This window comes from Micropterus dolomieu, linkage group LG12 (assembly GCF_021292245.1).
Source record: "Micropterus dolomieu isolate WLL.071019.BEF.003 ecotype Adirondacks linkage group LG12, ASM2129224v1, whole genome shotgun sequence".
NCBI classification, from domain to species: domain Eukaryota; kingdom Metazoa; phylum Chordata; class Actinopteri; order Centrarchiformes; family Centrarchidae; genus Micropterus; species Micropterus dolomieu.
Window position 1 is genome coordinate 28,626,547 of NC_060161.1, and position 24,040 is coordinate 28,650,586.

At 40.8% G+C, this 24,040-nt stretch overlaps 2 protein-coding genes across 7 annotated transcripts; one reads left to right on the forward strand and one right to left on the reverse strand.

Annotated features, from left to right (window-relative positions):
- Positions 1–4,890: 4,890 nt before the first annotated feature.
- Positions 4,891–20,964, reverse strand: si:dkey-171c9.3. 2 transcript variants are annotated; one of them, XM_046065690.1, is made up of 3 exons: positions 9,894–10,016; positions 8,879–8,923; positions 4,891–6,366 (listed from the first exon to the last, which is right to left on the reverse strand). In XM_046065690.1, the coding sequence occupies exon 3, from the start codon at positions 6,358–6,360 to the stop codon at positions 5,467–5,469; it is 894 nt and encodes a 297-aa protein (XP_045921646.1). In that variant the 5' UTR covers positions 6,361–6,366; positions 8,879–8,923; positions 9,894–10,016; the 3' UTR covers positions 4,891–5,466. The 2 variants fall into 2 exon arrangements, with proteins under 2 accessions (XP_045921646.1, XP_045921645.1); XM_046065689.1 differs by lacking the exons at positions 8,879–8,923; positions 9,894–10,016 and adding an exon at positions 20,911–20,964.
- On the forward strand, positions 13,878–23,765 carry ccnb3 (cyclin B3). Of its 5 annotated transcripts, none has more exons than XM_046065686.1 (13): positions 13,878–14,028; positions 14,281–14,422; positions 14,559–14,642; positions 16,104–16,160; positions 17,301–17,413; positions 17,525–17,693; positions 17,807–17,905; positions 18,056–18,148; positions 18,363–18,500; positions 18,908–19,063; positions 19,253–19,402; positions 21,634–21,764; positions 21,866–23,765. In XM_046065686.1, exons 2-13 carry the CDS (start codon positions 14,333–14,335, stop codon positions 21,933–21,935), a joined length of 1,350 nt encoding a protein of 449 aa, XP_045921642.1. In that variant the 5' UTR covers positions 13,878–14,028; positions 14,281–14,332; the 3' UTR covers positions 21,936–23,765. The 5 variants fall into 5 exon arrangements, with proteins under 5 accessions (XP_045921642.1, XP_045921643.1, XP_045921644.1 ...); XM_046065687.1 differs by having other exon boundaries at positions 13,889–14,028; positions 14,278–14,422; XM_046065688.1 differs by lacking the exon at positions 13,878–14,028 and adding an exon at positions 14,033–14,173.
- The last annotated feature ends 275 nt before the right edge of the window (positions 23,766–24,040 follow it).

Here is a 24,040-nt window from a genome sequence, read left to right on the forward strand (position 1 = left end):
TTGGACAGTTGAAGACTGGAAAAATGTTGCCTGGTCTGATGAGTCTCGATTTCTGTTGAGACATTCAGATGGTAGAGTCAGAATTTGGCGTAAACAGAATGAGAACATGGATCCATCATGCCTTGTTACCACTGTGCAGGCTGGTGGTGGTGGTGTAATGGTGTGGGGGATGTTTTCTTGGCACACTTTAGGCCCCTTAGTGCCAATTGGGCATCGTTTAAATGCCACAGCCTACCTGAGCATTGTTTCTGACCATATCCATCCCTTTATGGCCACCATGTACCCATCCTCTGATGGCTACTTCCAGCAGGATAATGCACCATGTCACGAATCATTTCAAATTGGTTTCTTGAACATGACAATGAGTTCACTGTACTAAAATGGCCCCCACAGTCACCAGATCTCAACCCAATAGAGCATCTTTGGGATGTGGTGGAACGGGAGCTTCGTGCCCTGGATGTGCATCCCACAAATCTCCATCAACTGCAAGATGCTATCCTATCAATATGGGCCAACATTTCTAAAGAATGCTTTCAGCACCTTGTTGAATCAATGCCACGTAGAATTAAGGCAGTTCTGAAGGCGAAAGGGGGTCAAACACAGTATTAGTATGGTGTTCCTAATAATCCTTTAGGTGAGTGTATAACAATAATAATAATAACAAAGATTTTGTTGCACATGTCCAAATCCCGATTGATAAAAAGAAGGCCTGCATGCTCTACTGTGTGGGTTTGCTGATCCCCCTTCACTCAGATTTATGAACTTAAAGCCAGTAGCCAATGGTGTCCTCGTATTATAGACTGATAAGTGCACTCAGCAGCCTTGGAATGCTGTTCTTGTAACTACCTAAACTGACGCTGAAGATAGATAGGTATCAGATCTGGGTCAGTTTCTCTGGCTATTTTAGTATATAGGAAAATGCAATCTAGCTCACATGCCTCTTTTCTGGAACTGGCTCCCTTCACATTTAAAACTGGAGGCAGCAATAGAACATTTGTTGGTTTACCAAAGGGCACTTCAATGCAAGTTGAATGACGGACACCGCTTTCCCAGACAGTCAAAGCACTGGAACCAGCACTCCTGTAGTTATGGGCCAGTTTCTTCACTACTCCGAGATCAAATCATCATAATACTCACTCAGAAATGGACTTACGAGACAAGAACGGTTCTGTACTTGCAGGTACACTTTTGAAGAATGTTCTCTCAAAGGTACAGTATTGATCTTTAAGAGGTCAGAAGTGCACATTTTGACTTACAGAAAGGGTCCAATGTGATTTAAAACAAAAGTGTACTGTCACTAAAGAGTACACAGTTGTCTCCTCACAAGGGTACCTCCCCAGCGACAAGCATTTGTACCCTTTTAAGTACACACCCGTACTTCTTTTTCTGAGCGTGTACTTATAATACTATTAAGGATTTAAACATTTTGTAGGTTCAATATTTTCAAATATTTGATCTGACCCAAAACTCTCTGAACTGTCCAATGGGGTCAATCAAACTCATTTGGAAAACCGAGGACTGATAAGACTTTGTGTCTTCATAAAAAAGTACACATCCACGTGACTGAGCTGTGAAATTCTGGCACAGCACTGAGATGCAGATGCTGCAACATCTCCAGAGCCGTTGGTTAAAAAATCAGCTGCAATCATAAGTGCTATCAGAAGTGAAGAGAGGAAACGAATTGCCAAAAGAAATCCTCTAAGGGATAATTGTGAAAGTGTCTTGCTATCACGATGTGTCTGTCTCTCTAAAGTATTTTGAAATCAAAAGGACTTAATCTGCTCTAATTAGCCTTCTTACGATTATGTAGTGCTAGCAGGCCAGCCGCAAACAGCAGACACACAAAGTTAGCAACTAGGTGGTGATCGTAGCAAAGCATCTAGCAGCTAAAGAGACAGATATTTTCGTCAGGAAAATCATTCTTCTTACCTACAAAGCTCTTAATGGTCAGGCACCATCTTATCTTAAAGAGCTCATAGTACCTTACTACCCCACCAGAGCACTGCGCTCCCAGAATGCAGGGTTACTTGTGGTTCCTAGAGTCTCCAAAAGTAGATTAGGAGCCAGCGCGTTCAGCTATCAAGCTCCTCTCCTGTGGAACCAGGTTCCAGTTTTGGTTCAGGAGGCAGACACCATCTCCACATTTAAGAGTAGGCTTAAGACTTTCCTCTTTGATAAAGCTTATAGTTAGGGCTGGCTCAGGTTAGTCCTGAACCATCCCTTAGTTATGCTGCCTAGACTCTTCAGGGGATTTCCCATGATGCACTGAGCTCCTCTCTCCTCTAATTTCTCTCCCTCTGTATGCAACCTCATCTCATTATTGAATGTTACTAACACAACTTCTCCCCTTTCTGGTAGTCTTGTGCTTTCTCGTCCCTCTCCTCTTTCCTATCACTTCCTGCAGGTGTTTCTGGCTCTGGAGCTGTGGAGTCTGGATCTGTGGCTGCGAGTCACCTGCTGCCCCCGTGTTCCTGCTCGACACCCTCTGCTACAACTATTGTTACTAGTCCTATTATTATTATTGTTATTATAATCATTAACATTATGATTGTTATCATTAACACTACTATAAATATCTGTACCATTTTTCATTTAGTCTATAGCAACATCACCTTTACTGTCTGTACCTCTGTGTGTATATTGTGTAGGCTGCCTCCCTCTCTTTTTCTCTCTGTTCCTCTCCCTCTCTCTCTCTCTCTCTCTCTCTCTCTCCTTCACCCCCAACCGGTCGAGGCAGATGGCCGCCCACCCTGAGCCATGGTTTGAGGTTTCTGCCTCTTAAAATGAAGTTTTTCCTTGCCTCTGTCGCCTAGTGCTTGCTCTTGGTGGGAACTGTTGGGCTTCTGTAAATAACATCATAGAGTACGGTCTAGACCTGCTCTTTTATGAAAAGCGCTGTGAGATAACTGTTGTTGTGATTTGGCGCTGTATAAATAAAATTGAATTGAATTGAATAGAATTAGGAGCTGGTTGAGACCAAAATAGAGACACAAGGAGCATGAAAAGTAGATTTCTACTGGCCAGAAACAGCACTTTCAGTTGATAATAATTTTGCTATGTGTCTTCTGGATGTGTAAATACCCAACAGCTTGCTAGCAAGTTTAATGATGAGTAAATTAAAAATATGTCAATGTTTTACAGTTTTTTTGCTGCCCACTGGTGGTCAAAACACCACCCAAGAAAAAAACAAATAATCCTGTTTTAAATATCAGAATTTATAACACACTGTGTAGTACATATCTACAGTACATGGTTTAGAGCGTTTAGTATTCAATATTTTAGGAAATATGTCATTATATGTTATTATTATCCTGTTATTCCACAGAAATTCTTTTTCAACTAATGCACTGGTAACTATATATGTCAGATTAATGAAGTAAAAGCGGGAAAATGTCAAAGCAAATGTGCCTTAAGTTTATATTTATGCACCATAGATGAGTGAAAGCCCCTTTAAAGATTAATTTTGACTCCCCAAACACTTCTTATGGTGATGTATGATGTTAATTTAGATATGCTTTTTACATCTGGTGAATAAGCACTGTTTCACTTACATAAAGGGTGGATACATTGAATTTAGATGGGTTTACCTCTGCCATTTATTTCTTATTATAGTATGCATAAACTCCCCCCTCCTATATATCATCTGTGTGTCATCGCGCTTTTCCATCATCCCCTCTCTTTTTCTGGCAGCCAACCACCTGACAACACAACAAGCATTTATCCAGATGTGTTTGTGTGTGCGTGTGTCCTCTGTGACACCCCAGCTGTCCACCCAGCCCCTCAGCTTATTTGCGTGCGCGTGTGCGACTGTGTGTATGCGTGTGAGTGGTGTCCCGTGGTGAGAAAACATAATGTTTAACAGCAGTGGGAGTCAAAAGTTGAGACTAAGCATTCCGTGACATTATGTATCCGAGCCAAGAGACTATCGCATACTGCAGCCAGCTCAACGTGTGTGTATTGTGCTCTGTTTGTGTGTATGTGGCTCAAATATACGTGACGTGTTGCTGCATTTAGCTCCAAAAATAACCGATTGCCTAAAGCTAATGTGGCTGAGAAGTACATCTAAATGTTAAATCGGCGTCCAAATTCTAAAAGGAGTCTTCATTTATGTGATCAGTTTGTGCTGACACTCCTTCCTGATCCCCGCCCACATTAAGATGTCAGTGATAACACACATTCCTATTAGTGTTCACCCACTAGTTTTCTCTCCCACTCACCCTATCTGAGAGACAGGGGAGTGATTTGTGTTGTCTGCAGATCTGTGCACACATGCAAACATTAGCCTCTGATTGCAAACCTGTTCTCTTCAATCCAAGAAGTGTGTGTTTTATGTGCAATAACAGATGAGTAGCAACAATAAAACTCTGTATTCAAAACTGCTCTTTCAAGGCTCTTAAGCTTCTCTTAAAGTCAACGATTTTTTTTAAAGAAAAGAAAGGAAAGAAAAACAATTTCTTTCCCCTGTAGGATCACATCACTATTTGGTTAAGCACCATGGCTCCCTTGTCTTCCGGATCTGACCTCAGTAAGTGAGTGAGTATGAAAATTAATTCTCTTTGAGCCAGAACACAAATGTACCCCAAATGCCAATATTTAGCTCAGTCCAGGGGATGAATGAATCACACTGAATCTATGAGGTTAAGGCCAATTACAAGGGGAAACATCCAAAGAAATTCAATGCCCTTGAATATGGTGTAGTGCATCATTTACTGTATTTGTGGTGGGATATAAATTCATCAGACATCTACTGTTTTCATCCTGTGATATTATAGTTGTATTTATAAAGGTTTTCTCTTGACCGTGATATTAAAATACATGAGGGAAAAAGAAAAGTGTAATTAACATACAAAAACAAAGTCTTTATTAAGGTATTGTATTTAGCAAAAGACCTGACCAGTAAAGATAAATCAAGACAGACAAAACAAGTTATTGACAACACATGAAGACAATTATAGCTTCAACAATCTGACATGAATATTTATAGCAAACAACTTTTTCTTCTGAAATGAAAAACTGATTTTAAATCAGCTTAAAACACTCAGATTGCTCCCGTGTTGCCATCTAAAGGACATTTTTGGTTACTGCAGTTGGATCTCAGTCAAAATTGCATTGAAAACCATTAGAGTTTTCCTGCTTTTTTCATCTTGGCCTAAAACCACAACCTCAAGTTCATCTTCCAGCATCTAAAATATACAGCTACGTGTCATTAAAAGTGCCACGCCATCTTTTTGTTGGATCGCTGGTCAGTTTTGTTGCAATAAATATTTCACAATTGAACTCTTCATCTGGATGAGCTTTGACTGAACTTTATTGAGAAATAAATTTAGTAAGAACAAAATTAGCTTCAGATTCTTGAACAATATTATTGCAGTAAACCACACTTTAATGAAAATGTCAGGCAGGAGGCAACGTGTGGGTGGGTCTCAATATTTTTGTTCTTTCGAGTGTGTGTACCTCATTAAAACACTAGAAAGATATTTTAGCTTCATCAAGAGAGGAGGTGATGATGGTTTCAGCCAGTTGGTGGGCTAGTAGGTGAAGATTGCTATCTGGTATTTGCCGTTTGTTTCTGCCACTCAAGACCCAGTCGAGGATATCGCATGAAAGAGCCTCCGCAAAAGCCTCCATATTGTCTCCATGGTGAGTTCCTACTTCAAGAGAGTCTCTTGCCAAATCATCTGTGGGCAGTGAGTGCATCAGGTGCTCCATTAACTCCACCCTGGGGTCCGTAATGGCACTGTCTGAGTGGGGGTCTTCGTCCTTTGGGGTTGGCGGAGGCGGTGAAGGCAGAAAAACCTTTGCCAAGCCTCCTTTTAGCTTCCTGGCAAAACTGTTCCTGCTCCTCTCAAGCTCAGGGAGGAGAGGCGTGGTTGGAGGGGCGTCTGGGTAGTCCAGGGATCCCATGACAGGTAGCCCTGACTGGGACAGAGGTGGGTAGCAGGGCTGTGTGTCTTTGGAAGTCTGGGTTTCTTTGCCTGGCTCCGTCTCTGAGTCCATGCCCAAAAAGTCTATTTCACTCTCAGAATCATTCATAAAAGGTCTTGAACTCTGGAAACCCTCCAGATGGTCCTCCATGTTTTGACTGTTACACACCTCCCTCAGAGCAACCTCTATCACTGCTGAGGCTAACTCTTCAGCCAACATCTCCTGGTTTTGATTAAATCCGGACACCACACAGTCCACCTCTGGTTCCACCATTTCCATTTGGCTTATAAACGACTGGATTATGTTCTCTGTAATGTTTTGGGCAAACTTCTCAAGAACCTCATTGTTTTGGTGGCTTCTCTTGAGGCCTTCAGAAATGCCATCATTTTCTGGAGTGGGCTCTGGCACCCTTAGATCTGCACTTAGTGCCTGCATCGGATCCTGGAGGATAAAAGTAATAATTTTAGTAAAAGTAAAGGAAATGTTGTTTTTCCTGGAGCCTATTTTTTTGGTGGGAGAATATGGTTAAAGCCAGGCACAAGAACAGAAAAGAGTCCAAAGATGGTTGGAACCACTGCCTCATTCCTGTAATTAGTTAAATTTTTGTATTTTTATTAGAACCAACATGTTCGGTTTATGCCGACCAGGACATAAATATTTTGCCTAAATGGTGCAGCATTTCCCTTTTAGTCTCTACAAATATTTCTACATCCCTGCTTCAGATTAGAGAAGAAATAGATAAGCTACAACTTGAAAGAATGTAATACTGCCTGCATTAACAGCAAAAGAGAAAGCGATCAATACTCATAAAAAAGGAGGGAAGAAAATACAGGGTTAGAGAGAACAGAAAGTCCCCTCTGAAGCCTCTGATGGAAAATAAGATTGAGGCCTCGACCACAGCCTGTCACCATATGAGCTGTCAGCCAGCCAGGATGTGACAAGCAGGAAGTTCAGTTCAGTATTAGATTAGCATTTTAAAAAAACTGCGCTGGCGTCCGCAGCAGCAACTTGACATTTCTGTAAACTTGGTTTGTGTACATCTGTAGTTAATGGAGAGAGGGCTTTGTTTGATAGCTGTAACTTCAAGTTGAGAAAACAGCAATGAAGCAAAGCAAATGTTACATGAAAAGTATTATGCTGTTGATCTCTTATGCATACATGAAATGAGGCACCTGTATCCATTTTAGGACAATTGATAAACGTTTGACAGACACGTTTTCTGTAAACTGCTATTGTGGTCAGTCTTATGAAAAAAGTCCAGACAGTCTGACTATTTTGCTGTAGCTTTCTTGAAAGCTGTGTTTTCCAAATAGGATATTTTTGGTATACAGTTTGGTAAATGCAAGTCAAACAACTGAAGTGTAAAAATGCCATGTTGTGGTGTATTTAGGCTACATTTGATGAGACGAGATAATTGGTTGTTACTTTAATGCTCTGATTGTTTTATTTACTAGATTAGAAAGCAGAAGTTCGATAATATAATTGCTGTTAGTGCTTGCTAACAACAGTAGCTCAGTCTACAGAGACCATAGGCTGTAGGTGTGGACTTGCCTTGTTGTTTTTTTCAAGTCAAGCACGAACCAGTCAGTATGGAGTGTGGACTGGTTGCTGAAGAGGTGCCAGTTCAGCTTCTGGGCACGTGCCCTTGACCAAGACACCAAACCTTTAATGGTTCTGGATGCCAGACTATGTGGAAGCTCGCTTTGACATCTCGCCATATATTCATGCATGTTTATAGGTCCTATTTAAGTGAAAGAACTGAACTTACCTTAGAAAGTATATCGTCTTTTTTAGTCCTGAGGGTTGCCATGTTGTGAAACTTTGTCTAGCCAGCAGACTAAATGCATTATTTTCATCAAATATGCTAAACTTCTTAAAATATATATTTTCACTCTTTGAAACTGTACCTTGCTTATATCACAGTTGCTAAGTAGGTTGTATTTTAGGAATCTTTCTGACTGAGAAAGGAAGCAGACGAAACAGCGTGTAATGTGAAACTGAACTTCCTCAACTTATTCTTTGGTTCTACTACAAGTATTGTACTTCTATTATCACCTCTGTAAAATGACTAATTTGATGGAAATGTGATATAAATTTAACAAAAATGTTAAACATTTAGTTGTAACACACGCCATGCTCTCTTTATTCAGCCAAAGCGAATGATAACACCGGAGGTTGCGTTACCAAATGATTGTAGTCTCTTGGTGTGCATGAGATGAACTTGTGTCACAGTATTATCCAGCCATTACTCACTCGGTGGACCACAGCCCGAATTCAAAATGGACAGACCCCAGACAAGATAGAGAATGAAGCTCAGATGTGGAACAAATTACAGCTAAAACAAAAAATGATTTCTCTTGGCAGCTCGACATCCTAATGTTTATGAGATGGGGATGCTTCCTCACTACTTTATTCCTGGGTGTTCTTGTGTCACACAACCCTGTCTAAACAAAGTCTGTTGATCATACTAACACACCTCACCTACAGTCTCTTCTAACATCTACATGGTGCTCACAGCACAAATGCTATTCAGCGCGTTGCGAAATAATGTTTTGAAATGCAGTGCCTCAGTTGACCTTTCATTCAAACTGTGTTTCTTCCACCCCTATAGTGTTTTTAATGAAATGTGACAAATCTAAATTGGCAGCCTTGTGAAGGGGAGTATTTAGGGTTTTAGAATCCACTTTTGTACCAAAAAAATGCTGTTTTCCATATGGTTAGCCCAAGACAAACTGGACCGGAGATTTAAGAAAATAAGAGAAGGAAAAAGGTTTCCTGACCAAAATAAGATTTATGAAGTATTGCAGATCAAATTCTGATTTACTGTGATACCTGGCAAGAAACAGAAGGAATCTAGAGGGCCAGTTCAGTAAAAATGGAAGCCAGAAGTTATGTAAGTTATGTACAAAATATAATAACAAGATACAGAAAACATCAGGCAGCACATGCTTACCAGTTAAGTAAAAGGGGGGATGGTTGGCTCTCTTAGGTCTCTCTGCTGCGAATGAGTTTACACGGAAATGGTTTGACAAATGAGTTCACAAGCTTCACTCACTTCCTGTGTAAGTGTGATAGAAAGAGAAACTGTATGTGGGTGTGTGATTGTTTTTTCATTGACAACATCAGCAAATGACAAATATACATTATGTAAACAGGCTTTAGGTTAATAGGAAATCATTCTGCCTGTTATATTCTTTTCCTTTGTTCAAGAGGTCAAAATGATGAAGAGAGGAAGAACAGGAGGAGATTCATGGCCGGGAAGGAGGAGGAGGCAAGCGTCTCAGATTTAGACCAGAACCTTAGCCAAAATTTAATTTAAATAGGATACAGTGCTTTTATGATTTTACTTCAGGTTGGTGCACTACAGCCAATTTCAGTGGTGGAAGAAGTATTCATACCACACTGTAAAAAATACTCCGCTACAAGTAAATTTACTAAGTATTAAAAGTGAAAGCACTTAAAACAGTAAAATGTCCCCTATGACTTAGGTTATTATTACTTGATAGTTTCGTTTGTAAAAATTCATAAAATAGTGACAAATAGTAGGCCCCTCAAAATCATAAAAAACACATTCATATAACTGAAGTAATTTAAAGAAAATCTGGCAAATCTTCAGAAGTTGAATCCAGGAAATTTTTTAGCATGAAAAATTACTTTGACTAATTGATAAATCGACTAATCGTTTCAGCTCTTCTTCTATTTACTGCTGGGTAATTATTAGCTAATTTAGCTATAATAAGACTTTATATCTTTAATATGTAACTAAATATAATATAATATATAACTAAAACTCTCAAGTTACTGTAATGAAGTAAAGTTTCCCCTGAAGGACAATACAATTACCTCAAATTTGTACGTTCAGTGTGTAATATTTGAGAAGATCTATTGACAGAAACACAATATAATATCCATCCAACAATGTTTTCAGCGGTGTATAAAGACCTTATGAACTGTTATGTTTTTATTACCTTATAATGAGCCATTTCTATCTACGTACACTGCAGGTCCACAAATATGGATGTCGCCATGTTGCACTGCCATGTTTCAACAGTAGCCCAAACGGAAAACGGCTCTACAGAGTGCGTTTCGTCACTACGCTGAATGCGGATATCACATGTATTATTTAGCACAAGAGCTGACAGAGTGTGTCGACCACAGTAGCTTCTCCATTATTCAGACATCATGTGATGTCAGAATAATAATTGTTTTTTCCCTCCTTAAATCTTTATTGCAAGTGTACACGGGACATAAATAAGTACCTAGAACAGTATACAAATATACAGTGTTGGGAGTAATGAGATACAAAAGTAACGCAATTACAGTAATGTCTTGTTTTTTGCTGTAACGCAGTAATATAACGCATTACTAAAAAAAAAATCAGTAATATTATACCAGTTACAATCTCTACGCATTTTAACCCGAAATTAAGTGGTGTTTTGTTTTTTTAATAATTCACCAACACTGAAAAACATTTTGGCACCAGAAAAACAAATCGATGAGTTGAAGAGTAACATTATTTCCTGTTGCGAGAATCCAATGGTCGAGATTGTAGTCAGGGTGCAAACTACGGGGGAGCTCTGCTCCTCTTAACAAGCCAGTAGCACCACTGATGTTTGTGCTTTAACGAATTACTTTCATGATTAGAGAGGCTGTTGTCAGTTCATCCTGACCGATATCGTCGGAGTGTCGGGAGATTCAACTAATCAATGACGTTATGCTGTTGTACCTCGTGTGTGAATGCGCACATTGTCTTTCTTAATGTGAATATCCTATTTCAAATAATAAAAACTTACGGGTAGTCCCACCCACCCTGTAGATTTTTTAGCAGTGTCAACTAAATCATAACAATTATGAAACTATTTCTCCCAGCTCTGATGGAGACACAAGCAGTCTGGATAAAAAAACTGATCTCACAAGAAGTCTATTGTCTTGGATGAGGACAACGGGGAGGGGAGATGAAATAAGATAAGAGATAAAATCTCTCTGTGGACTTCATTAAATGCCAGATTGCACTGCTTGAACTGTAGGCCTTGAAGCTGCGTCAGAGTATCCTATTCAAATAAAGTAAACGTGGGGTGAATGTTTAAATGGAGCGGGCCCAGGGACTTTTTGTTGAACCTGTTCATGTTTTTGCTTTGCATGGAGGTGAAACAAAAACCAAGAGATGTTTGTTCGTATTGGAGTTTTATGATATTGTGTTCAAAGTGATTTAGTAGTGTGTGTAAAGGGTGTATTCAGAGATGACATCAATTCAGAAGAGGATTAAAATGGATTCATCTAAGATTTATTTTGTTCTCTTAGCAACACTGAGATACACTTTAAGGCCTCAATTCCTGTTATTCAGACAAGAATGACCCTCCCAAACTAATGGCAGCTGGATGGATGTTAGCTGCCAGCTTCGCCTGCTGTCCACCCTGAACCTGCCCTCCAGGGGCACAAATGGGATTTTTATGACCCTGTATTGTCCAAACTGTAACTGCAGTAAGTCTGTGTTGTGGGTCCCAGGAGGCCCTCTGTGCTCCAGTTCAGGAAATACTTATCTGTGTGACGGTGAGCTCATTGCTCGAAATGATAATCTAAATAGATTTTAATGTTAGTGACTGCCTAAAGGCAGTGGTGGGAATCTGAGATCTTCAGGCAGTGGTCTGTTGTCTGTTCCAGAGGCCCTACTTAAAACTAAAGGGGACAGGGCATTTGCAGTCAAGGCCCTGAGGCTCTGCACACTTAAAATGTAGTTTTATAGGAGAGTCTTTCCTGGTTTTAGATCGCTCTATATACAAAAGTATTGTTATAATTTTTTACTATAAAACAGTTTCTCTCAAGCTAAAAGTGCTAATTAAAATGGGACACCTTCTTACTTCTTTGATTCTGTATTTTAAAGATTCTCAATGGAGGCAAACATATAGAAGCAAATCGGCAGAAATCTTAAAAACTTAATGACTGCTTTGACAAATATTCCCAACTAGGAGCTTTCAGCCACATCTCATGGTCTTCACTGGTGGATGGAATTTGCTCAGTTGTCATTATTGATCAATATCCTCTATCTGAAGCTTTAAAACAAAGGCGATGGTGCAGTGGATAAGACACATGCCTTTGTTGTGGGAAACCTGGGGTGCAGTTCCCACTGTGAGTCTCCAAAAGTAGACTAGGAGCCAGAGCGTTCAGCTATCAAGCTCCTCTCCTGTGGAACCAGGTTCCAGTTTGGGTTCAGGAGGCAGACACCATCTCCACATTTAAGAGTAGGCTTAAGACTTTCCTCTTTGATAAAGCTTATAGTTAGGGCTGGCTCAGGTGAGTCCTGAACCATCCCTTAGTTATGCTGCTATAGGCCTAGACTGCCGGGGGATTTCCTATGATGCACTGAGCTCCTCTCTCCTCTACTTTCTCTGCCTCTCTATGCAACCTCATCCCATTAATGCATGTTACTAACACAACTTCTCCCCTTTCCAGTAGTCTTGTGCTTTCTCGTCCCTCTCCTTTCTCCTCTTATCACTTCCTGCAGGTGTTTCTGGCTCTGGAGCTGTGGAGTCCATAGATGGATTTCTATGGTGGAGTCTGGATCTGTGGTTGCAAGTCATCTGCTGCCCCCGTGTTCCTGCTCGACACCCTCTGTTACAACTATTGTTACTAGTCCTATTGTTATTATTGTAATTATAATCATTAACATTACGATTATTATCATTAACACTACTGTAAATATCACCTTTACTGTCTGTACCTCTGTGTGTGTATATTGTGTAGGCTGCCTCCCTCCCCTCTCTCTCTCCTTCCATCCCCCTCCCTCTTTCTCTCTCTCTCTCTCTCTCCCCCAACCGGTCGAGGCAGATGGCCGCCCTACCTGAGCCATGGTTCTGCTCGAGGTTTTTGCCTCTTAAAAGGAAGTTTTTCCTTGCCTCTGTCGCCTAGTGCTTGCTCTTGGTGGGAACTGTTGGGTTTCTGTAAATAACATCACAGAGTACGGTCTAGACCTGCTCTTTTATGAAAAGCGCTCAGAGATAACTGTTGTTATGATTTGGCGCTATATAAATAAAACTGAATAGAACTGAACTGAATTGAGTGACATCCACCACTGTATCCCTGAGCAAGACACTTAACTCGTACTTGTTCCAGAAGCCTGCAGCCTCTGATATTTAGCAATTGTAAGTCACTTTGGATAAAAGCGCCAGCTAAATTAATAAATATATATATAAATATTAAAACACCACATTTTCAAATTCAGATGCCATGATTTCAGTTATTTTGCAGATTAACATGAACATTGGATATTTAATGGTTTATTTTGAATTAGGCTACATAATGAAAATCAGAAGTGAGTCTAAGTGCATGTATTTGTATGTGTGCAGATCTTGTAGGTATCTGTTTAAGATGAGGTTTTATCACACACACACACACACACACACACACACACACACACACAGGCTACATAACGTTATTGAATTGTAATATAGATAAATAGTAATAGAAACATAGAAACAAATGTAAACATGTACATATCGGGTATGAATAAAAAATAATAGAGAACGAATTCATGATGGACTTGATAGAGCACTACTTAATGTATATTTGCCAAGTCTGTCTGAGCGAAACATCAATAAAATGCCCAACGTTTAAACTGCTTCCGTGATGTTTGAAAATCCTGCCTTCTCCTCCTCCAGGGTTCGTTGCATTTAAATCCAAAGCAGCGAGCCGCGCGCATGCTATTTATAAAGTCACTTGAATAGATTTAGCTTAACTAAATAACACACTTACTCAATAACATAACATACAACATAAAAAATTAACAAATTCCCTTTTTTCATATATAATAAGTTATGTTTAACTTTCTGCTTTAAGTAATCAATAATCTCCGGGCGGTGCCGTTACTATAAAACCAACGCTTCTTAGCAACGGCATTCCTTGCAGCTTTCTGATTGGTCCGCCCGGCTCAAATTCCAGCCAATGACAGCGCGGCGCAGCAGATTTGGATCTGCAGCTGAAACACTTTTGTTTGAGCTCCTGTCTGAGAAGCAACAGCGCAAATCTGGACTATTTACAACCGCTAAATAAGCTGCATCGTCCCTAAAACAAGCGACTGAACCAAACGAGGAGGAATAATAAAACAGGGTAGGAAAAAAACAATAATTTAAGCGTCTGTTAGCTTGATATTTTGAATCCAGAGCAGTTTAGTCTTAGTGTAGAAACTCCCCCCAGCAAAGCTGCATAACGTTACATGGCTGCTCGGTTTTATGATCTTGTCATCTGCTGCTTGGTAAAACTAATTATCTTTTCTATATAACACCACAGGAACACGCAAGCCTGTTTTGTATTTTAAAAAGGACCCGCCATTTTTTGTGTGTACTTTTCTTTGCAAAGCAGATCACAGTGCAGCCGCTGCAGAGTTTGTTTTCGGAGGATAAAGGAGACAGCCATGCCCGTACCGAGGGGAAAGAAAGCCACAGTCTCTGCTGGGAGCAAGATAACATTACCCAAGCTAAATGCAACAACGACTGAGAACCAGGTGAAAGAAACATGCATTCATGTTGGTTTGGAAGGCAACGATTAAAATGAGTGCAAAACAGCATCTTTTCTCTTTGCAGTCCGTGCATGCACGTGATTTGTAAGTGTGTTTTCAGTTTCCTTTTTTTGTGCTGCAGGAGGAAGGTCCGCAGGTGAAGAGGTCCTCCTCCCCTCCTCACGGGGCCCCCAAGAAGAGGACTGCTTTTATCGACATCACTAATGTAAGTCATGTGGGTTATAGGTAAGAGTGGTCAGCAGTCAGAATCGGGCTCAAAGCTAAAACTTATTAGATGAAGCTGTTTGATTTAATTATTGACACAAAGTCTCCTGCTGTCACTTAAAATGAACCTACCAACATTTTCCATTTGCTGTAATTTTCTCAAAACACCACAAAATAATGAAACATTTACATTGCATGTATATATATTTGCTACTGTGTTAGTAATAAAATTGCCAGGCTACTTTATTGTTTGCGTATTGATTTGTGTTCTGGGTTTGTTTTCCTGAAAACATAGTGGATGTACTTGGCAGCGGGCTCTAAAGTGGATGTCTGAGTTTCCTAATATCACAGTTACTTTGAGTCTCCTCTGACTGGATCATTGTGTTAGAACACCTGCTTCGGTGTTGCATTTGTTCATACTGAAACCACTGCTATGCACAAACCAATGTACTCATGACACTGTAAAGAAAATGGCTGGAACATGGATGTGTTATGGTGCATTCCACATGCGCAGCAACAACGGTCAGGCGCTGGTAGATTGGATAGGAGTAAGCAATGAAATATAAAACAAGCCCATCGCACTCTGAAATGACTGACTATGATTTATTGTGATCTAGGCGTTTCGCCTATTAATCACTACTCCTTGGTTCCTGCACACTGCACACAGAACAGCATATTAGGCATTCCTTGATTGGCTAACTGTTAGTCCTCAGCTGAAATGCTGACGGATTCAAAGGTCTGGACTCAGGCAAGTGGGGTACCTGCACACCACAACATAAAAAGGTTTTAAAATTTAGTATCTACATATTGACAAATATGTTCTCCTCATAAACCTCCCAGGTTTGAGTTTAGATCTGAGACTGAGAAAGACGGGCTAAAGTGCAATTTCTACTTCTGCGTCAAATCGACGGCGTAGCCCCCTACCCTGCGCCGTCACCTATGGCTTAGCCTGACATGTACCTCCTCAAAAATGTAACTACACTTCGAGTCGACGCGGAACGTAAGCTCTGTGATTGGTCGGCTGGGAAGCCTTGCAGTGCCGCCGAGCCGACAGGAAGTGCCCGTACTTTGAAGTAACTTTTATAAGCGGCTGTAACACAGTGGGTCAATATATTTGACTGTCACAACCTGAGAGAAATGACTCGTTTCACTATCAGAATGTGATCCATTCGGTCGATAACATTTGAAAAGGCTAAACCAGCCGCTCGTTTACAATTTTACCCCCATTCACGTTAGCTGAGGGCCAAACCGGAAGTTAGCCTGCTCGGACGGTAAAAGTCAACACAATTGTGCACAAATGCCTGGCTACGTGTGTAGCCTACGGCGTAGCTACGCATGTAAGACCCTACGCAGGAGTATAAATCAAGCTTAAGGCTAGGTTTCACTAGCTGCTGTCTGCATGCCGGTTAAGTGTTGTTGAGCTCTGAATGTTATTAACTGCTCGTCACCCTCTTGACGACAGGCTAGTGGTCCGTGTCTGTCATGTTGCCGACCCAACGGTGACGTCAGCTTCAGGAACGTAAGTGGGATAGTGTTTATATCCAACACTGTGGTGACGGTCACCGTGTGTTGCCCTGAGAGAAAAGCACTGTGTCGAACCATGGTCTGAATGTAATGCATCTGGAAAACCAGTCTAACGCCATATTCATATCATCACAAAAAACATTTGAAGGGTTTGTACTAATTCCAACCCAAGGCTAATAAACCTTAAAAGGGCTGCTTACACATGGGAATTACTTCTGTGCCTTAATGAACACAAATTCGGCTTCAGTGGACATTTATTAAACAGTAGTCTCTGAAAGTGTGTCCCTGCTGGCCACCATACCGTCTGACTGTGAGCAAGTCAAAATCAAAGTCAGACCATTACTCTGTATTCATCAGGTTCTTGATTGTGTGTTTGTTTTTTGTTTTTCCTCTCCAGGAAATGTATCACTAGGGCTGAACGATTTTGCAATTGCTATTATTTTGACTGATATTGCAATTGCCATATTAGGGGGAACATCACTGTTTTTATTGAAAAGCATATTAAAATGACTTGACTGGTGTGAATCTTGCAAAGATCTGTACCAAATGAAGATGTTTTAAGTCTCTAGAATATGATGTGCTAATTTAAAATGGCATTTTGACACATCTCCTGTGATTTGAAAACTGCAGTAGGCAGTTAATTAATTGTTCAGCCCTATGTGAAACTTAATAAATGACACATAAGGGAGGGAGGGTGTGTGTGTGTGTGTTTGAGTGAGTGACACACTGCATCCCTGGGGTTTGGTGTGACGGTGTAAATGGGCTGCCAGTAGCTCTCCACTGTGGTGTGAATGTGTGGACTGTGCTACCTCACCTGGGTGTGAAACGAGCACCATGTTTGTCTGTCCTCACAAATGCCGATGCTGTCAAAACACTTAGGTGGCACAGAGGTTTGAGTCGGTGATGTGTTGATACCAAAACTGTTATATTCCAGCTCTTGGACGTGAGTCAATTTAGTACTTTTGACGGTTTTCCTAAAAGACTGAACGTCACTTATGATGATGAGAATCTGGATCATGTCCATAATCTTACTCGATGTACACTACTAAGTGTTTATATTGGGAAATAGAAAACGAGTGGAGGGGGTGAGTTCGGACACAATCATTAATTAATTTTAATCTCAATTTGTTGACAGGCTCATAAGGTTCAGATCAGCCTTCCGGGGAGGAAGAAGGAATCTGGGAAGAAGCAGTTGAAGAAAACGAGCTCCACCTCGGCTTCAACGAAGAATCATGCCAATCTGAAAAAGTAATAACACCATGCTTTTCTTTTAACCGTTCACTCTCCACTTCACTTAAGTCCCTTTCTTCTGTAGTTATATCCTTCAGTCTTTAATTTGCACTCTCTCTCCCTCTGCAGGTCTTCGTCTGTGAGCTCAGAAGGGACGCCTGCTGAGAAAGACGAATGTGACGTACAGGAGGAAAAGGAAGAGGAGGTGCAGAAGAACGTAGTAGCTCCCATAGAAGAGTGGGTGGCTGCTACGCCCCCTGCTGCCCGAGAAGTGCCAGCACACCTTCAGAAACAAGCGGTAAGAAAGATTTTACACCCCAAAGAAGCTTCAGGCCTGTACAAACAATCTGGAAGAGTTTGCTAAAATGTTGTTTCCTCCTACTTTTACTCATATTCACTCCGTCCTTGCAGATCCCAGAGGAGTTTGACATCGACTCTGGGAACTCGGAGGACTGTTACATGTGTCCGGAGTATGCAAAGGACATCTTCGACTACCTCAAAAAGAGAGAGGTGAGCCAAACCAAAACGCTGTTACCCAATTCTAAAAGGCGCTTGAACTGTCTTCCTTGGATTTGAAAAGACAAGCTTACGGGCAAAATCTCAATCCAAAGGTCATCTTTCTGTTTTTATCTCGTCTCTCTTCTGTGTTACTGTCTGCAGGAAAAATTTGTCCTCTGTAACTACATGCCCCAGCAGCCCAGCCTCAACCCCGAGATGAGGGCCATCCTGATTGACTGGCTGGTTGAAGTACAGGTGAGATTTCAAAGGTGTGAAGTGGGCAAGGTAATCCATTTGTTAAATTAGAAGGAAAAAAATCATTGCTAATTAATTCTCCAGGGGTTCAATCAATCGTAAATTTTGGAGCACGTAATTGCAAAAATCAAGAGGATGCTGGCGCTGCTGCTCAGTTGGATGCCAGAAATCAAATTACAGCAAAACAAAGAATTCTGTTTATGTGTTTGTTTAGGAGAACTTTGAGCTGTACCACGAGACCCTGTACCTGGCCGTGAAAATGACGGACCACTACCTGTCCAAGACTCCAGTGGACAAGGAGCTGCTGCAGCTCGTTGGCTCCACCGCCATGCTCATAGCCTCCAAATTTGAGGTGAGGATATATTTAAAGAGCACATTAGATCCAGGTCCCTTATGAAAACAAAAACTCTCTTAAGATTTGACATATCATCTGTAATCAAGTGTAGTTTCTCCTTTGGTAGACTAACTTGGAATTGTAAAAAGAAGTACTGTACTCTAGTTTTTTTTTTTTTTAGCTCTGCTTTGTTAATGTGTGCTCAGCGTGACAGCATAGCAAACATATTCAGCAGCATTTTGAAGGAAACATGTAGAAAACTGAAGCATCAGTTAAGAGGAAGTAGACCCCGACCATGCTTACTAAATTAACCATAGGACCTTTAAATATCCCAAAATACAATATAGGATGGAGGATCACACTTTTCCACCAATTTCTGACACCTAAACCACTGCTTCTTGTTTTTTGTTTTGATGACCCCGCAGGAGCGCAGTCCGCCTTGTGTCGACGACTTTCTTTATATTTGCGATGACGCGTACAAGAGGGAGGAGCTCATCTCCACAGAGGCCACCATCCTGCAGACGCTGTCCTTCGACATCAACATCCCCATCCCCTATCGGTTCCTCAGACGTTATGCCAAGGTGTGTGTGTGATGGTGGTAAAGTGGGCCGTTTACTTGGTTTAGCTCTTGCACCTTCTATTACTTTGCTAACTGCACCTCTTCAAAATCCACAAAGAGCCTTTTTGTTTGTAGGAGTTTGACTCAGGCACGTGCGTGCGTGTGTGCACGCGCTCTTGACAGTCTCTTGTTTGCTGTGCTGTCTCTGCAGTGTGTGAGTGCCGGCATGGACACGCTGACTCTAGCCCGGTACTACTGCGAGATGAGTCTCATGGAGATGGAGCTAGTGACGGAGAGAGGCTCGCTGCTGGCCTCAGCCTGCCTGCTGATGGCGTTGGTCACCAAAGACCTGGGAGGATGGGTAGGCTCACTTAACTCTCTGTTCTGATCATAGCCTTTAGCTCTGCATTGAGATGTTTGTGCCAGAGTTAGGGTCACGTTTGTTATCATACCAGATTTATGATGTGGGTACTACTAAGCTTACCTAGTCTGGTCAGGGCTCAAAAATTGACAAAAGTTTGGTGTCATCTTGAACTGGAGCATCTGGAGATTAGTTTTATACCCGATATGTTATGATACACTAAAGTTAGGCACAATACAAGATGAATAAATTGTTGTTATCTTCAACACCATTTTGACTGTAACGGAGTGGGTAAGGACTTTTCTTTCTTTGGGAGGAGAGCAAAATGGAGCGTGGCGCTAGCTAGCTTGGTTAGCAAGGTGCAGTTCAAGTTAACTGTGATATTAATCTAAACTAATTAATCTAGTATGTAGCTAGTGACTTTTTTAGTATAACCGAACACTGACAAAGACTTTTTTTTTTTTCCAGGCAACCAACATGTTAGAATTACCTTTCATGAGCTGAAAAGACACTGAAAGCTTCAAAGTTCACTAATGTAGACGCAGAAAGCACCCAAAAACAAGTTCACGGCTCGTTAAATAAGCTTTTTCAACAGCACTGGTCAAATGTACACCGTGCAGTGGATACGATTCATCTCTGTCCTGATTCACAAGTCGTAGTGGTAGCAACGCCTTAAAGCATACCCTGCTGTATCGGCTATTTTCCTTTTAAATGGGACCATAATTTACAAAAACATCATGCTGTAATAAAGAAGACTTGAAACTAGCTGTTGAGACCATAAACTCATCAGGAAAGTGTTTACTGAGGTAAATCAAGTGAGAAGCAGGGTCATTTTGTCATTGAGTCTAATGCAATCAGGCTTCTTTTTGCAACCTGTTGGCCATTAAACAATTATATTATTCACTCTTAATTACTATCGAAGCTTCGAAGCTCAAAAAAATGACATTCGGGCCAGTCCTAGTTATTTCAGTGTGATAGCAAAACAAAACTGAGGCTTTACCTGATAGCTTCGTTCCTGTGACAACATCGTTGTAAAAGACTGTTTGCTCTACAAGTGAAATAGGTGAATAGGTCTACCACTTAAAGAGGTGGTATTATGCTTTTTGGCTTTTTCCCCTCTCTTTTATTATATATCTTTTCTTGTGCATGTAATTGGGCTTTTTCACTTTGCAAACCTAAGTCCACCCCAAAGGGAGTTCCCATCTCCCACAGAAAACACAGCTCTGAACTGCCTGTAAAAAAACAGCTCGAAACTGTCCAACAGTGAAATGCGCATCATAACGCTCGCCAAGCGGCTAGTTTGACACACCCTCAAAAAAAACGGTGGAAAAAAACTGAGCTGCAGCACACAGTGACAAGACGTCCGCCTGCTGCCTCTCCTCTCCCTTCCAAACACCAGCTACCCTCCAGGCAGTCAGTGGACATAAAGTTGTTACTGTGATGTAGAGACAGAGCTCAGTTAAAACTTTATGGATGAAAGATACTTTTGTTACAGATTAATAACTCACCACTCTGAAACTCTTGCTCCAGTCCATGTTGCTGAGCTGGCTGTGTTTACTTGCTTCTCACTGACTTGCCCTTCTCTGCTTCTGATTGGCTAGTAGTCCTTAACTAGGAACTTTGCATGTGCAACTCCCAACAAAGATGTTGTAGAGGTGAGATGCATCACTCCATAGCTAAAACGAAGCCTTCAACACAGGGTGAAAAGAGGAGCTGCAGTATGACACAAAAATGGTGTTTTTATTTGTTTTTTTTTAAATGAAAGCATGCAAACCTGTTCTGGTAACAACCCCAAAATAAGATTTTGAACCTGAAAGTGAGCATAACCTCTTAAAGGTGGACTTCCACTCTCAGCTGTTTGACTAGGCTGTATTTTCAGTTCTGCATGAAGAGCCAGACCGCAGCTCTGTCTCAAACAGTCCCTCTCCTTTCAATTTAAATGTAAATATCTTTTCCATGTAAATTTAAGTTTTCATTGCAGCAGTAGTACAAGGGATGGTGGGTAATTTCATTTTGTTCCTTGTCTGACTCAGAATCAGCAGCTGTGTGGGTTTTTGCAATTTAGAAATGATAATGTTTATGAAACACATTGAAAACTACAGAGGCTGAGTCATGAAACCCGAGATGTGAATTTTATATTTGGTTTTTGTAGCTTTTTAAAGATTCAATCTGGCTGCATTTATGTATGAGCAACAGTGCAAATGTCCTCCTTGTTTTCTCTTGTACTGCAGTCTCCCATCCTGCAGTTCCACTCCGGCTATGAGACGTCAGATTTGGCGCCCGTTGTCAGGAAGCTCTACGTGATGCTTTCAGCCCCCGCAGACGATAAACTCAGAGCCATCAGAAACAAATACTCGCACAAGTAAGCCCTGAATCTAAAGACGCATAAAACCCATCCGACTCATTTATAATGAAGTGGTGAGATGAAACAGTCCTGTTAATCGATTCTTTAATATCTTTCAGGGTGTTTTTCGAGGTTGCGTCCCTGCCGTTGGTCAACATTGACATTTTGGAGAAAGCTTTGTCCCAGTGAGATGTCACCTCAAAACCCCAAAAATGTCATCTTGCCAGTTTGTATATAATTTGTTAATATGTTAAATATTTATACACATAGTCTAGTCTTGTCTTTTTATATAATATTGGAAATAAATCTTTAATGCTAGTTTGTGAAGGAAAAGAGTTTTAATGTGGGCAAGTTTGCCAGTTTGTTTTCTAGCGTTGGTACACTTTTTTATTTTTTGGCATTCATTAGTAATTTGTAAGCCTTGTCTGTGTGTGTGCGTACGTTTTTAAGTTAATGGGTGAGATTGAGAAGTTGTCAAATGCTTACTTTTACTGATAAATTATGCACTGGCCCTCAAGTTATAGGTTTTCATATATCGCTGAAGTTGGCTGGGATGCCTGTTTGTATTTTCAAACATTGTACAGTGTTTATCATGTTAATATCACCATCCTAAATATTTGTATAAAAGACGACCGGATGATGCTGTGCTATTTTTAAATAGCTGTCATGCGTACTCTTAAAATAAAGATGTTTTTTTTTTGTTTGATAAAATGGTGGTTCATCATTTGAGTTATAGGATTGTTTTTATTAAATTAAACAATGTATCCTTATGTGGATGTAACTGTAAGCTGCATTTAGTAAGAGCATTTTTTAACCATTTGTACAGGATGTGTGATTATGTTGTCCTGCCATTAGAGGTCAGTAATGCACCATGTTCCTCCCTGTGTTACAACCTCAGGAACCTCCAGGCTCCGATACTGCTCTGCATGGTCTGCCTGGTGTGTCTCAGAGACCAAATTGAAATATTCATGGCATGAAAATCAGTTGCTCTTGAAACTCATTAGTAGCCGTGTTGGACTACTGTTGATTCTCTCATCTAATATCCAGTTGAGCTTGCATGTTTGTTCTTGATCTTCAGAAAACCCAGCTGTACACAAAATTCTCAGCTGAAGGACCACTTTGTAGCTTTTCAGTGTTATATTCTCTACCTAATGTGCACTGAGTTTTAAATGTAAAAGTGGAGTGAAAGCAGCACTTTGTAGTAGCATCCTATAGGTCCTCTGTCAGGCACCATGTGAGATGTAGGTCACCCGTGTTTTAGAAGCATATTCGGCTCTTACAGATGCTCACACTCATGAACTGTGGTTTAATAAGTGTTGAAGATGATTTCATTTCCCCCTAAAGTTCAGTCAGTCCTAAATTAGACGGTATGTCATTCCCACAGTGAAGGTTTTGCCATTTCAAGTTCATCGGATTCAAGTTCATCATCGGATGCGCCCTTTTGAATTCTTTGTCTTACATAAAACACTGAATTGCCTTGTTGAAGTGTGCTGTACAAGTGAACTTGCCTTGCTCTGATATCTCGCGATTAGCAGCTACATAACCCATTTTGTTAAAGCTCCCTGAAGGTCTGTACTGTACATGTCCGAGATGTGCGGTAGCCTCAATTTGTGTTTGTTTTCCTTTTTGGTCACAACAAAACACTAGAATAATTTTTATAGCTGAAGGCCACCTTTTGGATGAAACTGGGCTATAAGTGAGCTTTCAGGCAATATGTGGTACTTCTAAAAGGATTTCTAGTGACATTACCTTAGCAGTTCACATTTGAGATGGCAGAATGAGTGAGAAGACAAAGTACGCTCCAGTGTGAAACGGCATTAAGACAATCTACTTGCTGGAAGTAAAATATACAAATATCAGTGCTGCTCCTAAAGCTGCATTCAGAGCATGCTGTAATGAATGTTTTCACTTATGCTGTTTCTTTTCCTCTAAGCATTTTGGAAGCCACTTTTCTGGTTTCTGTACATGCTAGTGCAGTTTTTCCTGGTCTGCACAGCTAATAAACTGGTTGATCTGTCATCAGTCATACCTGTTGTGTTTTCTTTTTTTAATTTTTACAGAATCTCAACCTTGCTGCTTAACTTAAGTCTTGGGCTTGTAACCAAACTGTCTCATGAGGTTTTACCCCCCCCCCCCCCCCCAAATCCTGGACGATGATCACCGATGTAGGACTGTGCTAGCTCCTGGTCTTTAGAGATTTGTATAGATCAATAAGTTGACCAGATGACAGCTCTGATTCTGAAAGAAACTTGCTGTGGCTAAGTGACAGCCTGTGAAAGGAGGGAAAAGGTGAG

Excerpts from the sequence above, each read along its gene's own strand:
- ccnb3 (XM_046065684.1), top strand. The coding sequence starts at position 14,151 with ATGATCTTGTCATCTGCTGCTTG. Across the intron at positions 17,414-17,524 it reads AATCATGCCAATCTGAAAAA|GTCTTCGTCTGTGAGCTCAG; the intron begins GTAATAACACCA and ends CTCCCTCTGCAG. Across the intron at positions 18,149-18,362 it reads ACTGGCTGGTTGAAGTACAG|GAGAACTTTGAGCTGTACCA; the intron begins GTGAGATTTCAA and ends GTGTTTGTTTAG.
- si:dkey-171c9.3 (XM_046065689.1), bottom strand. The coding sequence starts at position 20,937 with ATGGACTGGAGCAAGAGTTTCAGAGTG. Across the intron at positions 6,367-20,910 it reads GGAGCAAGAGTTTCAGAGTG|GATCCGATGCAGGCACTAAG; the intron begins GTGAGTTATTAA and ends TTTATCCTCCAG.